Source organism: Xyrauchen texanus, chromosome 4 (assembly GCF_025860055.1).
Source record: "Xyrauchen texanus isolate HMW12.3.18 chromosome 4, RBS_HiC_50CHRs, whole genome shotgun sequence".
NCBI lineage: Eukaryota > Metazoa > Chordata > Actinopteri > Cypriniformes > Catostomidae > Xyrauchen > Xyrauchen texanus.
Genome location: NC_068279.1, coordinates 1,883,803 through 1,897,947, shown reverse-complemented (window position 1 = coordinate 1,897,947; position 14,145 = coordinate 1,883,803). Strand labels below are relative to the sequence as shown.

At 42.6% G+C, this 14,145-nt stretch overlaps 1 protein-coding gene across 11 annotated transcripts in view; it reads right to left on the bottom strand.

The window, feature by feature from the left end:
- Nucleotides 1-1,516: 1,516 nt before the first annotated feature.
- LOC127642978 (golgin subfamily A member 2-like) overlaps nt 1,517-14,145 on the bottom strand; it is a 32,654-nt gene continuing 20,025 nt past the window's right edge. For 8 of the 11 annotated variants that reach the window (XM_052125473.1, XM_052125474.1, XM_052125475.1 and 5 more), the window contains exons 18-27: nt 12,776-12,994; nt 12,572-12,685; nt 11,279-11,503; nt 9,611-9,710; nt 8,828-8,916; nt 7,344-7,545; nt 7,076-7,243; nt 5,508-5,614; nt 5,240-5,408; nt 1,517-4,251 (exon numbers count right to left, since the gene is read on the bottom strand). In XM_052125473.1, the coding sequence (XP_051981433.1) occupies nt 3,962-4,251; nt 5,240-5,408; nt 5,508-5,614; nt 7,076-7,243; nt 7,344-7,545; nt 8,828-8,916; nt 9,611-9,710; nt 11,279-11,503; nt 12,572-12,685; nt 12,776-12,994 (1,683 nt within the window). In that variant the 3' untranslated portion in view covers nt 1,517-3,961. The remainder of the gene's footprint in view (nt 4,252-5,239; nt 5,409-5,507; nt 5,615-7,075; nt 7,244-7,343; nt 7,546-8,827; nt 8,917-9,610; nt 9,711-11,278; nt 11,504-12,571; nt 12,686-12,775; nt 12,995-14,145) is intronic. The other 3 variants (XM_052125471.1, XM_052125472.1, XM_052125477.1) reach the window with 1 other exon arrangement.

Genomic DNA, 14,145 nt, shown 5'->3' with positions numbered 1-14,145 from the left:
ACACGGTTACATGAACAAACTCGTTTTTCCAAATCAAAACAACATGTGTTGATCAAGATTGATTAAAGCCCTCCCCCAAAATAAGTACTGTAAATCCTACTCAAAGAAGACGCAGAGATACACTGATGAGCCACAACATTAAAACCACCTGCCTAATATTGTGTAGGTCCCCCTCGTGCCGCCAAAACAGCGTCAGCCTGCAACTCATTATATTCATCTCAGCTAATTGTACAGAGCGGTTGTCTGAGTTACCGTAGACATTCTCTGTTGACCTCCCTCATCAAGATGAACCGCCGCTCAATGGATGTTTTTTGGGGATTTGGAGCGTGGCATGATTGTTGGTGGCAGATGGGCTGGTTTGAGCATTTCTGGGATTTGGAGCGTGGCATGATTGTTGGTGCCAGACGGGCTGGTTTGAGCATTTCTGGGATTTGGAGCGTGGCATGATTGTTGGTGCCAGACGGGCTGGTTTGAGCATTTCTGGGATTTGGAGCGTGGCATGATTGTTGGTGCCAGACGGGCTGGTTTGAGCATTTCTGGGATTTGGAGCGTGGCATGATTGTTGGTGCCAGACGGGCTGGTTTGAGCATTTCTGGGATTTGGAGCGTGGCATGATTGTTGGTGCCAGACGGGCTGGTTTGAGCATTTCTGGGATTTGGAGCGTGGCATGATTGTTGGTGCCAGACGGGCTGGTTTGAGCATTTCTGGGATTTGGAGCGTGGCATGATTGTTGGTGCCAGACGGGCTGGTTTGAGCATTTCTGGGATTTGGAGCGTGGCATGATTGTTGGTGCCAGACGGGCTGGTTTGAGCATTTCTGGGATTTGGAGCGTGGCATGATTGTTGGTGCCAGACGGGCTGGTTTGAGCATTTCTGGGATTTGGAGCGTGGCATGATTGTTGGTGCCAGACGGGCTGGTTTGAGCATTTCTGGGATTTGGAGCGTGGCATGATTGTTGGTGCCAGACGGGCTGGTTTGAGCATTTCTGGGATTTGGAGCGTGGCATGATTGTTGGTGCCAGACGGGCTGGTTTGAGCATTTCTGGGATTTGGAGCGTGGCATGATTGTTGGTGCCAGACGGGCTGGTTTGAGCATTTCTGGGATTTGGAGCGTGGCATGATTGTTGGTGCCAGACGGGCTGGTTTGAGCATTTCTGGGAATTGAATCAGGAATGTAGTCTCTAGAATTTACTCAGAATTGTGCCAAACCAAAAAAAACATCCAGTGAGCGGCAGTTCTTGTTGATGAGAGGTCAACAGGTCTCTGTACAATTGCGGTGAGAAGAATGCTGTTCTGAGTTGCAGGTTGGCACTGTTTTTGGCGGCACGAGGTGGACCTGCACAATATTAGGCAGGTGGTTTTAATATTGTGGCTGATCGGTGTATATATTGCAAAAGCTCAACATTCACGCCTCACAGATCCAAACTAATTAAAGTGCTTAGGAGTTCACCGGATCCAGCAAGTGGGGCAAAACACCCCCTTACCGCACACGAAACACAGTATTCAGATGTAAAATCTCCTTTATAATTCTCCTCGTCCAACATGTGTTCCAGTTAAACCATATATATATATATATGATCATATGATTTATTCAGTTTTCTGAACTCTGAAATTCTTCAGGTGAATATAAACAATAAACACACACTATGAAGTGTGTAAGTATAACACATTATAAACCTATAATTAATACATATATTACACACAAAATCAGAGTGTAAATAATTATAACCACCTACTTAATTATTCAGTTACATTTAGAATACATAATTAATCAGCACCTAATGTCATGTGCTATAATGCTTTATATTCTGAGATATAGCCATGAAGGGGAAAATATTCTAATGCATTATAATTGTGGTTACACTTATAAAATCACAACTGATAAGGTGTATAACATGCTTTATAATGCATTACATAAACAATAATCCCCAAACCATTTGAGCAGTGATTGTAAACACCCATAATCCTCTTGAAAGTATCTTAGGGCCGTTTTCACTCTAATAAAGGATGTTTGGGGATGGAGTCACTCTTTAAGTCTTGCTCATGTAAAAGGAATCATTACCAACTCTGATATTTCTATAACATATACAACTTTCATAAACTTGTGCACTTAAACAGTCGATCAATCGCTTAACATCATCGTTCACTAGTCTTCACTGTTCTACACATCGACACTCGTTCTCTCAGCCGACACACAGCTAGCATCATAGAGTTAGCCTCAAACATCATCTCTATAAACACTCAAACATCCCAAAGGGTTTGGTTTGATGGGTCATGCGTACTGGACTAACACATGGTGCTTGTGTCTGTGTTCATAAAACATTTCAAAAACAGATTCATTTGTTCCAAACCCTCGGTTCATATTAGAAAAACAACAATAAACTGGATATTACAATTCTTACGTTTCCTGTTCAAACAATTCTAAACAGCACAAACCAAATGATTCATAAATCTGTAAAATGTTCTAGTTCAGATTTAGTTTGTAGTTCTGATTCAATCCCTAGTTCTCCGATTCAGTCGCTAGTTCTCCGATTCAGTCCCTAGTTCTCCGATTCAGTCCCTAGTTCTCTGATTCAGATGCCTAGTTCTCTGATTCAGTCCCTAGTTCTCTGATTCAGTCCCTAGTTCTCTGATTCAGTCCCTAGTTCTCTGATTCAGATGCCTAGTTCTGTGATTTAGTTCCTAGTTCTGATTCGGTCTAGTTCTGTGATTTAGGTTCCTAGTTCTGATTCAGTCCCGATTTCTCTAATTCAGTCCCTAGTTCTGTGATTTAGTTCCTAGTTCTCTGATTCAGTCCCTAGGATATATTTTATTTCCTAGTTCTGATTCAGTCCATAGTTCTCCGATTCATTTGCTAGTTCTGATTCAGTCCCCATTTCTCTAATTCAGTCCCTAGTTCTGTGATTTAATTCCTAGTTCTCTGATTCAGTCCCTAGATCTCGGATTTAGTTCTTAGTTCTGATTCAGTCTCTAGTTCTGTGATTTAGTTCCTAGTTCTCTGATTAAGTCCCTAATTCTGTGATTTAGCTCCTAGTTCTCTGATTCAGTCCCAAGTTCTGTGATTTAGTTCCTAGTTCTCTGATTCAATCCCAAATTCTGTGATTTAGTTCCTAGTTCTGATTCAGTCTAGTTCTGTGATTTAGTTCCTAGTTCTCTGATTCAATCACTAGTTCTGTGATTTAGTTTCTAGTTCTCTGATTCAGTCACTAGTTCTCCGATTCACTCCCTAGTTCTCCGATTCGGTTCCTAGTTCTCCGATTCGGACTGTAGTCCCTGATTCGGTCCCTAGTACTCCGATTCAGGTTGCAGTACTGATTCAGTTCCTAGTTCTCAGATTCAGTCCCTAGTTGTGATTCTACATTACACTACCTTCTCAATACTTTGCCCTACTTGCTTTGCGAGCTAACAAACGATTCATTATTTGATTCCTTGAGAAAGAATCTCATCCCTCATCCAAACCTGCTCTATCAAATCAATCATATTCCTTATCGAGCCCTAGTGTGTGTTTTTAAGTGTTTTTCTGTCCCATAGCCATTGCTGTTAACTTTTAGCATCAACTCCAACTGTTTGGACAAAATATATATGAATCATGGAACATTAATTATATGGATCATTGGCTTTGCGGAGCTTTTTCACCTATTGCACCTAATTTTTAATAAAGTGGAAATAAATAAAGTCAATCAGGCAAAGGATACAGGAGCAGCAAGAACTGATATGGTTTATAGAATATCTGGTTTACACCCAAAACCAAATGCCAAATTTCTCCAGAAGTCCAGAGAGCATTGAATTTCTCTCATTTATTCTAGAAATCAGAGAGATGCTCTAGAAAACAAAAATCCCAAAACACCCTTAATATCCGTGTCCATATTGCCCAATCAGGAAAGATCAGGTCAACAGATTTTGATTCGCCCCGTTAGACTGACAGAGAGAGATTCAAGACAGGAGAGACAGAACAGACGTTTATCAGACCACCAAGATCTTCACTTCATCATGTTCATCGGGCCGGTAGAAGAACGGGATGCAGGGGTTTTCTCCCAGGAAGGGAGGGGGTCTGGCCTGAGGGTTCTGGATCTCCTGCAGAAGCTGCATGATCTGACGGGCGGTGCCGTCTTCTTTGGGTCTCAGAGATGAGCCTGCGGAGAGGTCTGTTCCAGATCCTGGTCTCTCAGGGCTCTGGTACTGCATCTCAGGTTCTGTGCTGGACTGAGGTGCTGAAGACTGAAGATCAATCGTTGAGCTCATGTCCAGAATCGCTGCATGGAGGAACAATCACAGCGTCAATATCCAATGTTACATCTCAAATGTCCAGAACAAAACATTGTCTTTCTGCAGTTCAGAAAGAGTAACAAATCAAGAGCAAAATATGCGATCAACAACTGATGATGCAATGTTATATATCACACATTATACTGTATATGTCCAACGACCCATAGATTGAGCTTCTAGTCCATTCAGAGGCCAAGATTTTTAATTAAACAGTGGGGAACATGCATTTGATCCACAATAGACTGGATGAATAAGTCCCTAGTTCCCCGAATAAGTCCCTAGTTCCCCGAATAAGTCCCTAGTTCCCCGAATAAGTCCCTAGTTCTGTATCAGTACCTAGTTCTTGATTCAGTTCCAAGTTCAGATTTAGTCCCTAGTTCAGATTCAGTCCCTAGTTCTGGATTCGGTTCAAAGTTCAGATTTAGTCCCTAGTTCAGATTCAGTCCCTAGTTCTGTATCGGTACCTAGTTCTGATTCAGTTCCAAGTTCCCCGAATAAGTCCCTAGTTCTAAATTCAGTCCCAATTTTGTATCAGTACCTAATTCTGATTCAGTCCCTAGTTCTTGATTCAGTTCCAAGTTCAGATTCATGGTTATAAAGTTACTTGAACAGGTAACGATGATCATTTAAATGAAACTGTTACAGTCAATGCAGGTTAAATGCGGTGTGCCGCAGGGATCAGTTTTAGGTCCAAAATTATTTATTTTGTATATGAACGACTTTGGGATGGTTTTGAAATTGTTCAAATGTATTTTGTTTGCAGAAGATACAAATGTACAATTAACACGACAACAATGTTAATTTTTGCTATTCTGTTCGGTGGCGCAGAATGTTTATTTCGCTACAAAAACGGACAAAATGTCACGTGTGGACTTCTGAGAACTCGGAGTAATGAATGAAATTGTTGAAATGAACCATTTCAAACTGTATCAAATTTCCTGATGCTAAAGTGTGTCTGAAAGAGAGGCATTATACCTGGGCTGTCCTCCCCGTTGAGCTCCTCGAGTCGCTCTGCAGGGTGAATACGGTCTTCTCCAGTGAGCAGCAGGTCTGGATTACTGACGGGACTCATGCACCTGCTATACCACTCATTTCTCTCGCTCACCAAACGCATCACCAGGTCCTGCAGCTCTGCTAGCTTCACCTAAACACACACACACACACACACACACACACACACACACGTCAACATCACATCACAGCCACCAGCAGTGCCACACAAACACTAAACCGTTTCTCGCACCTTCATCTCCTCTTTGTCTTTGGCCAGGATGTTGATGTACTGCTCTTTCTCAAAGTGTCTCTGTTTCATGATGGCTCTCTGGTTCTGATACAGCGCGATGTATTCACCTAAACATACAAGAGATGTCTATCAGAAATCCTGGAGGTTCATCACACTGGTTTTTAATGACCAATGAAGAGATCTTGAGAGTCAAGTGGATGTATAACTTGAGCATGAGATGTACAAATAAATATCTGAAATTAAATGCACACCTAAAAATGCTTAAAAAGAAAAACGGTGGCCGAGACCATTCGACTAAACGGTTCCGATGCTGCTAGTCGACACTGGAATGACTAGTCGGTCAATATTTTTCCCCATTAAACTGTTCAACATTTTTACTCATTTACATTTGGTTTTATATTTTTGTAGAGGCTACACTTAAATGACTGTCATATTAATGTTACACATTTTACATATAATTAATAATACAAATGAGGATATCTGGAGCGGATACAAAGTTTCATTTCACCCCAGTCTGCTTGTGCTTCTCCCCTCTCTCACTCGCGGCGTGCGCAGGAAAACGTCCTCTCGCTACACAAGCAAACTTAGCAAAGTGGCTATAGAAATCACGTATAGGAAGTGGATTTCTGAAACGTTGGCTTGAAAGTTGCTACGGATGTTTTAACATATATATAGCCATTTATTTTGACATCGTAACCGTTATTGGTTAACGTACTTTTCAGAACAGCGGTCATATTAGATCACTGGCTAACGCATGACTGCACGTCGTGATATACGCGAAACTTTTCAGAGCATTTTTGTCTCTCTCATAGATTTGGCTAACCTGTTAATTATTTTCAACAATGTCCTGACTGTTTTAATTCCAGACGGGGTTGCTCTGTTGGTCCTGCACTATCCATTCAATCCTTTACAATAAATATGCCTGTATTCGTTAACATTGATTCAGTCATGTTCTATATTTAATGCTACAACGATTATAATGCAAGGCGAGCATGTCACAGATAAATGCCCCATTTCAACATGACGTAGACTCGGATTTGGATAGCTCAAGTATTTTAAATGGGTCGCATAAACACGTTTTTTATGACTGTACCCCAGAGTGACTCCAGCCGGGTCTCCTAAGCAACCAAATTGTGCCGGTTGCTAGGGAGGGTAGTCACATGGGGTAACCTCCTCGTGGTGGTGATTAGTGGTTCTCGCTCTCAATGGGGCGTGTGGTGAGTTAGTGTGGATCATGGAGAGTAGCATGAGTCTCCACATGCTGTGAGTCTCCGTGGATGCACAACGAGTCACGTGATCAGATGCGCGGATTGACGGATTCAGACGCGGACGCAACTGTGACATGTCATTAATCAGTATCGTTAAATTCTTACGATTCCTTTCATCAGAGGGAAGATGAAAAAGGGTCGTGAAAAACTAAATAATGACGCAGAGACTTGACTAACATAATTGAATCTCTGTGGGAAATGCTAAAAATCCAAACAAGCAATGTTTAGCACTTGTATGCATTCTGACACACAATGTGTGATGTGTGTTTAAACATGTCGGATATCAGCGAGTGCACACACCGATAGTGTCCGTTTCTCCAGAAAGTTGAATGCAGCGATGCTCGAGCTCCTCCACCCTGTCCTTCAGATCCACCTTCTCATGCATGACAGCTGTGAAACGCTCCTGAAGCTTCTCCATAGCAGCACGCAGAGCCTCATGAACTTCCACTGGAACGCCATCAGAGCCCCCTACAAACACACACAAACACGGACACACGTCTCTCAGACTGACATGATGCTCCAGAGAACCAAAAGTTCATTATTAATTGCAGATAAGAACACAGTGTACCGAGTGTGAGTGATTGTGCTGAAGCCGCACCTGTTTCTCCAGGTGCACTGTTGTGATGATGATGATGACGCTGATGCTCGTGGCTCATGGCCGCCATCTGTTGCCGTGCGGCGTGATGAAGTCTCCGCTCTTCCTCAAACTGCCGGCTCATCTCATCTCGCTCTTCCTCCAGACGTGACAGAGCAAAATGCACAAACTGCACCTACATGAAGAGTTGAGGAAAAGCAACACATTTAACTTCTGTGATGCATTTGTGAGTGCAAGAGAATATTCAGAGGGAAATAATCCACTTCATTTCATCCATTTGGATTTGATCGGATTTTGTAAAGTGGGCCGTGATATTATTGGTTTATTTATACCAATACAACCCTGATGGCAACAGCAAAAGAGAGAAAGAAAGTGGTTTCAAAAGTGGAGCAATTTACGATTTTAAAAGATTACAATGACAAATATTACATTTCTTTAGAATAACGTGCACTGATTAATCGTGCACACGGAGACCAATAATGTGCATTAAGTGAATACAGTCAATTTTAATTTTATGTTGACTTAAAGCCTCCATACGTAGAGACTCGGGCTGAACCGGATTCATTTGCGTATATTTCCCAATACTGCCCAATTCCCAACGTGCTCCAAGTCCTCATGATGGCGTCGTGACTTGCCTCAATCCGGGTGGTGGAGGACGAATCTCAGTTGCCTCCACGTGTGAGACCGTCAATCCGCGCATCTTATCACGTGACTTGTTGAGTGCGTTACCATGGAGACGTAGCACACATGGAGGCTTCACGCAAATCTCCGCGGCATCCGCGCACAACTCACCACACGCCCCACCGAGAGCGAGAATCACATTATAGCGACCACGAGGAGGTTACCTCATGTGACTCTACCCTTCCTAGCAACCGGGCCAATTTGGTTGCTTAGGAGACCCGGCTGGAGTCACTCAGCACGCCCTGGATTCAAACTCGCGACTCCAGGCGTGATAGTCAGCATCAATACTCGCTGAGATACCCAGGCCCCTGTATTTATGCACATCGGTGGAGGAATCGCCTAAAATGACCTTAGAAACACGATGGAGGATGGGACGTTTTGTTACGTTAACTCGATACTCTGTTTGAAAGCTTCACTTTATTTAGTTGAGCAGCTACTGGAAGCTTCTAAAACAACCAGGACAATTTAACTGTTACATTTGTGTAAAATCACCATCAACAACTGCTTTATGCAGCACAATGAGCTAGCAGCTAACAGCTAGCGCTCGCGTTATTGTTGATTGTTTTGTGTCGTGTTTAAGATGATGTCATGGTGCAACTATGACGATCAGCCTATAATCCCGCCCATGTTGAGGCGGCACTAACAGCAGTGGAAAAGCAACCTCAGAAAAGTAAAGCGAGTCGATCCGTAACATGCCGTGAAAAACTGCCTTTTTATTCATGGCGGTTGTACCATCTTTGAATTGTTGCATATTTAGTTTATATGTATGAACTCACCATATCTTCTCTGCTCTCAAAGTCTTCTGGAATGGCAATCTGAGATTTCAGGAAGCTCTCTGGGAGTGACTGACTTTCCAACCCATCACCTTCAAAAGACACAGGGGTAATCATCAGTACAGTTAGGCACACGTTCATGTTCACACAGGCAGAAGAGTCAAAATGTTTGTCCCATCTAACTCAAATACGTTTTAGTTGGTATCTGATTGAAAAAAAAGTATTTTGTTAAAGCGTCTCAATCTGAACTGTGCATTCAGACATTGGCTTTAGCCACCCCAAGAGATGCGCTAAGGTGCGGTAACCCACGGCGACTGCGAGCCACCACGACGTGATCTCACGCGAATTACGGGACGTTTGAGCAATTTGAGTGCTTCAATACAGGACGGGGGTGCTCTTCAAGAGTCTCGCTGTATGACCCTTTTATGCATCATAACGGGACTCGTTTGGGACTTCGTAATTTGGTGCAAAATACGGGACGTCTCAGCTAAAACGGGGCAGTTGTATACCCAAGCAGCAACGAATATTGCATATGCCACGTGTTTGAATACTGCCCTCATCAAAAAACACCCAATGCTAAATACACGCATGGCGAACATATGCAAGGTTTCATTGGTTACTATGACAACTAACGTGGACATGCTCGCAAAAGCGACAAAATCAGATCTGTCCACATATAACGTGTGGTTTGAACAGTCAGTCGAACTTTAGGGAACAAAAGCGGTTTATCCTGCAGTGTGAACAAAGCCTTGGTATAGTATCACATGAGTTTAGCGTGAGACTCACCCTGATCTCTGAACGATGGATTTGGTGTGGAGCTGTTCAACAGTTCCTGCACTTCAGTCTTCAACTCTTCATTGTCTCTGGCCAGCTGATTCAACTTCTCCTGCAAGAGGCAGCAGTGAAGTCAGAGGAGCTCAAGCATGCAAACTAACTTCAAATGACACATTATTCAAAGCAACTTGCAGTACAATCCATATATACACACACAAGTCCATGCATTCTCTGGGAATGAAACCTGTGACACTGGCGTTGCTAGCACCATGCAATGCCAACTGAGCTACTAGAACTATAACCAAGGAGGGGATTCATGAGGAGTTTCATTATTCTGGTTCCAGTTCTGATACAAGTTCCACTTAAAGGAATATTCCGGGTTCAGTATTTAAGTTATGCTAATCAACCGTGTTTGTGCCATAATGTTGAACATAAATGACGTATCCCTCTCATATTTAATTAAATGCAAATATTGACGTTTCGGAATGGGCCGATCCGTTCTTGAGTTGAAAGAACCGGCTCATAAGATTAATTTGTGTGTTGTTTCATGTAAGCTGCTTTGAAACGTGTTGTGAAAAGCGCTATACAAAATAAATGACCATGACTTGACTCTGTACATTCAGACGCATCACAGGAAACACTGTCAGAATATTGAAGTATTGTGTTCTGTCTTCATCGCAAATAATGCACAACAGAACTCGAAGTGAATTATTGGGGCTTTTCCACTGCACGGGACACTGGACTCGACTCGACTTTTGGGGGTTTTCAACTGTGGATAGTATCTGGTACTTTTAGTACCACCTCGGTCGAGGTTCCAAGCGAGCCGAGCCGATACTAAACGTGACGTCAAAATCCTGCAGATCACTGATTGGTCAGGGAGAATCGTCACTACCGCCGTCACTGGATTTGCGACATGTGACATCAAACCGCTAGTTTTAAAGTAACATCAGCGATAGCAGTATCATGTGTTCACGAGACTTTCGGATTGTAAAAAGAAATGGCTGTGAGCAAAACCACACCGTGGTCAATAAACGAGGTGCAGACGTTCCTCTCGTTAGCGACGAACAAAATGAAAGTCTCTCAGGAAGTGTCTCAGCTGTTGGCCGCACACGGCTACCACCGGACCTACCAACAGTGTAGGGAAACGTTAAACTTAAGTGACTACAGAACCATCAAGGAAATTAAGAAGTGGTTCGACCAAATGACCGAGTGCGCTGGACTCGGTCACGGCGTTGTTGGAGTCCCCGATGGAGGATGGGACGTTTTGTTACGTTAACTCGATACTCTGCTTGAAAGCTTCACTTTATTCAGTCGAGCAGCTACTGGAAGCTTCTAAAACAACCAGACACACTTGTGTAACATCACCATGAACAACTGCTTTATGCCGCACAATGAGCTAGCAGCTAACAGCTAGCTCGTGTTATTGCTGATTGCTATGTGTCGCGTTTAAAATGATGTCACGGTGCAACTATGACGATAAGCCTATAATCCCGCCCACATTGAGGCGGCACTAAACAGCAGCGGAAAAGCAAGCTCAGAAAATGAAAGCGAGTCGAGTCGAACCGTAACGTGCCGTGGAAAAGTGCCATAAGACTGTTGTTGGTGCAAGAAACCATGAAGTGTAGAACTAGGTCTGTTTAAAAGCTGTAACCAATGAAATTAATTAAATTAGTACTACACCTGCGCCTGCTGGAGCTCCAGGTGACTCTGCTCCAGCTGAACTTTGCCCTGCACCTCATCGTGCTGCAATCGGTCCATCAGCTGCACCTGGTGGAGGAACTGCTTGTGCAGATGCTCTCGTTCAGACACAAGCTGCTGATATCCAGCGATGTACTGCTGCAGATGGGCCAGATACTGATCTCTCTGCTCCTGCACCGACATCACTTCCTGCGACTTCTCCAGCAGCTGATTGGACAAAGGACAGCCAATCAGGTTAGAGAAAAAGAAGGCATCAAAATAATAATGGAAGAACGTTCAATTGCATTTGTGTTAGGGTTTGAGGACATTAAGACATTAAAGTTTTAAACTTCTCTGTTAAAAAAAATAAGTTTTACAGAATTAACATGATAAAATGAAACTATGCATTCTTCAGGAGCTCTTTACAAAGTGTGAGAAAATGCCAATTAATCTGTTCCGATAGTTGGTTTATATATATGCAAACTCTTTATCTGATGAATATATAGGCTATTAAAAGCTTATTTTGGTAAATGCTTAAATATAGAGCGTTGTAACGGAGCCATGTCTCCATAATTTCAAAATAAGAGTCCCTTGAGTGTTTTAGGCTTGTTTACAGATAAAAGTCCCACATACTGGGGGTCCTGGGTATCTCAGTGGTAAAGATGCTGGCAACCACCCCTGGAGTTCGCTAGTTCGAATCCAGGGTGTGCTGAGTGACTCCAGTAGGCTCTCCTAAGCAACCAAATTGGTCTGGTTGCTAGGGAGGGTAGAGTCACATGGGGTAACCTCCTCGTGGTCACTATAATGTGGTTCTCTCTCTCGGTGGGGCACGTGGTGACTTGTGCGTGGATGCCGCGGAGAATAGCGTGAAGCCTCCACACATGCTATGTCACCATGGCAACGTGCTCAACAAGTCACATGATAAGATGCGATGAATGGTACCTTAGATTTAGAAGCCCAAAAAAGAGCATCCATCCATCAAAAAAAGTTATCCATACGGCTCCATACGTAGCATAAGCTCTGGTGAGAAGTGACAAACGTGGAAGCGCAAGAGGAAGCCAGTGAACACTTCTATGATGGATGGATTTGCTTTTTTGGGCTTCAAAATCTAAGGTACCATTCACTCCCATTATAAAGCTTGGAAGAGCAGGATATTATTTAATATAACTCTGATTGTGTTAGGCTGAAAGAAGAAAGCCATAAACACCTAGGATGACTTGAGGGTGAGTAAATTATGGGATTATTTTAATTTTTGGGTCTGTTTATTCAATGACACCAGTCTCCACAGACACTTACCTGCTCTTTGGCATTGTGCAGATCTTCCTGCAGTTGACCTATCTTATGAGCGATCTCCTTCTTGATGTGCTGCTCTGATTGAAGAGCGCTGGCCAACTCCATGTTCTCATTGGTCTGAAGGGGGGGTGGAGGAGAGCGACTCAGAGCCAATCAGATAAGACAGTAAAGGTGATGTCATGTATGTAATGTTTGAGTCGCACTCACCAACTTAACAAAGCCGTTCTGAAGTTCGGCCAGCTGATCTTTAAGGTCTCTGTTTTGCGCGAGCGCGCGGCTGATGGTGGCTTTATCGCTTTGTGCGTCTTCTAAAATGCGCAGTCGAATTTGAGCGTCGTCAGCGGTGCGCTCAGTTTGTCTCTCCAGTTGCTCCAGTCTCGTCTCTTGTTCCTGAACCAGTCGACTCAGCTGCTCATTGTCTCGCACCTACAGCACACAAGACCACACTTACAGACCGAGTGCCTGATTTATTAAATGTGTCCTGTTCCATCAGTTTGACCCAGAAACACATTGAATTTTATGCACTATAGTAAAAATGCTATAGTTGCGTTTCTACTCCAAACTGTTGCAGAGATATACAGTGATCTTTTATGGCCGATTTAAAATAAACAGGAAATCAGTTCAAATTGATTAGAGCATTAAAATCAAAATGTGTTTCTGGGTCAAAAAGTCTCTCAAAAAAATAAATGGGTCAGGTCACATATAGTCACATTGCACAAACCTTTTAACAGACAAAGTTTAGTTTTTCCCACCGTGTTCCAAAAAATATTTCAAATGTATCTTTAAAGTGAAGAATAGGGCTGCAACTAACCATTATTTTGATAATCGATTAATCTAATGATTACTAGACCGATTATTCGACTATTCGGCGATTATTGCAGCGATTAATCATTAGTTCTTAAATGATTATTCTGCTTGTGTCCCAGCTTAAAAGGTTGTATTAAATGTGCTTACTAACAATAAAGAGGACACAATCACCTTTTAAATGTACCTCTAAATGACATTCAATGAATTAACTGGAAGAAAATACTTTTTTTTTCCAAGTTTAATTCAGAAAAATCCTGTTTTATCAAGTGTTTGTGTCTTGTTTCCATTTAAAAATCTCAAAAAATCCTTAAAACAAGATACATTTACTTGAGAAACTGTTCTCTCAAAGCAAGTCTAAATATATTATATGCTGCTTCTCAGGTGAATGCATCTTTTTTAAAGGATTTTTAGATATTTAAAAATATTCGTATTTTTAATATTATATTCAACTTTCTCAGATAAATTTTTTTTCTTCTGCAGTACCGCATTTAAGATGCAACGCATTAAACCCAACCGCGTTTAAGGTGCAACGCATTAAACCCAACCGCGTTTAAGGTGCAACGCATTAAACCCAACCGCGTTTAAGGTGCAACGGATTCAACCCAACCGCGTTTAAGGTGCAACGGATTCAACCCAACCGCGTTTAAGGTGCAACGCATTAAACCCAACCGCGTTTAAGGTGCAACGCATTAAACCCAACCGCGTTTAAGGTGCAACGCATTAAACCCAACCGCGTTTAAGGTGCAACGCATTAAACCCAACCGCGTTTA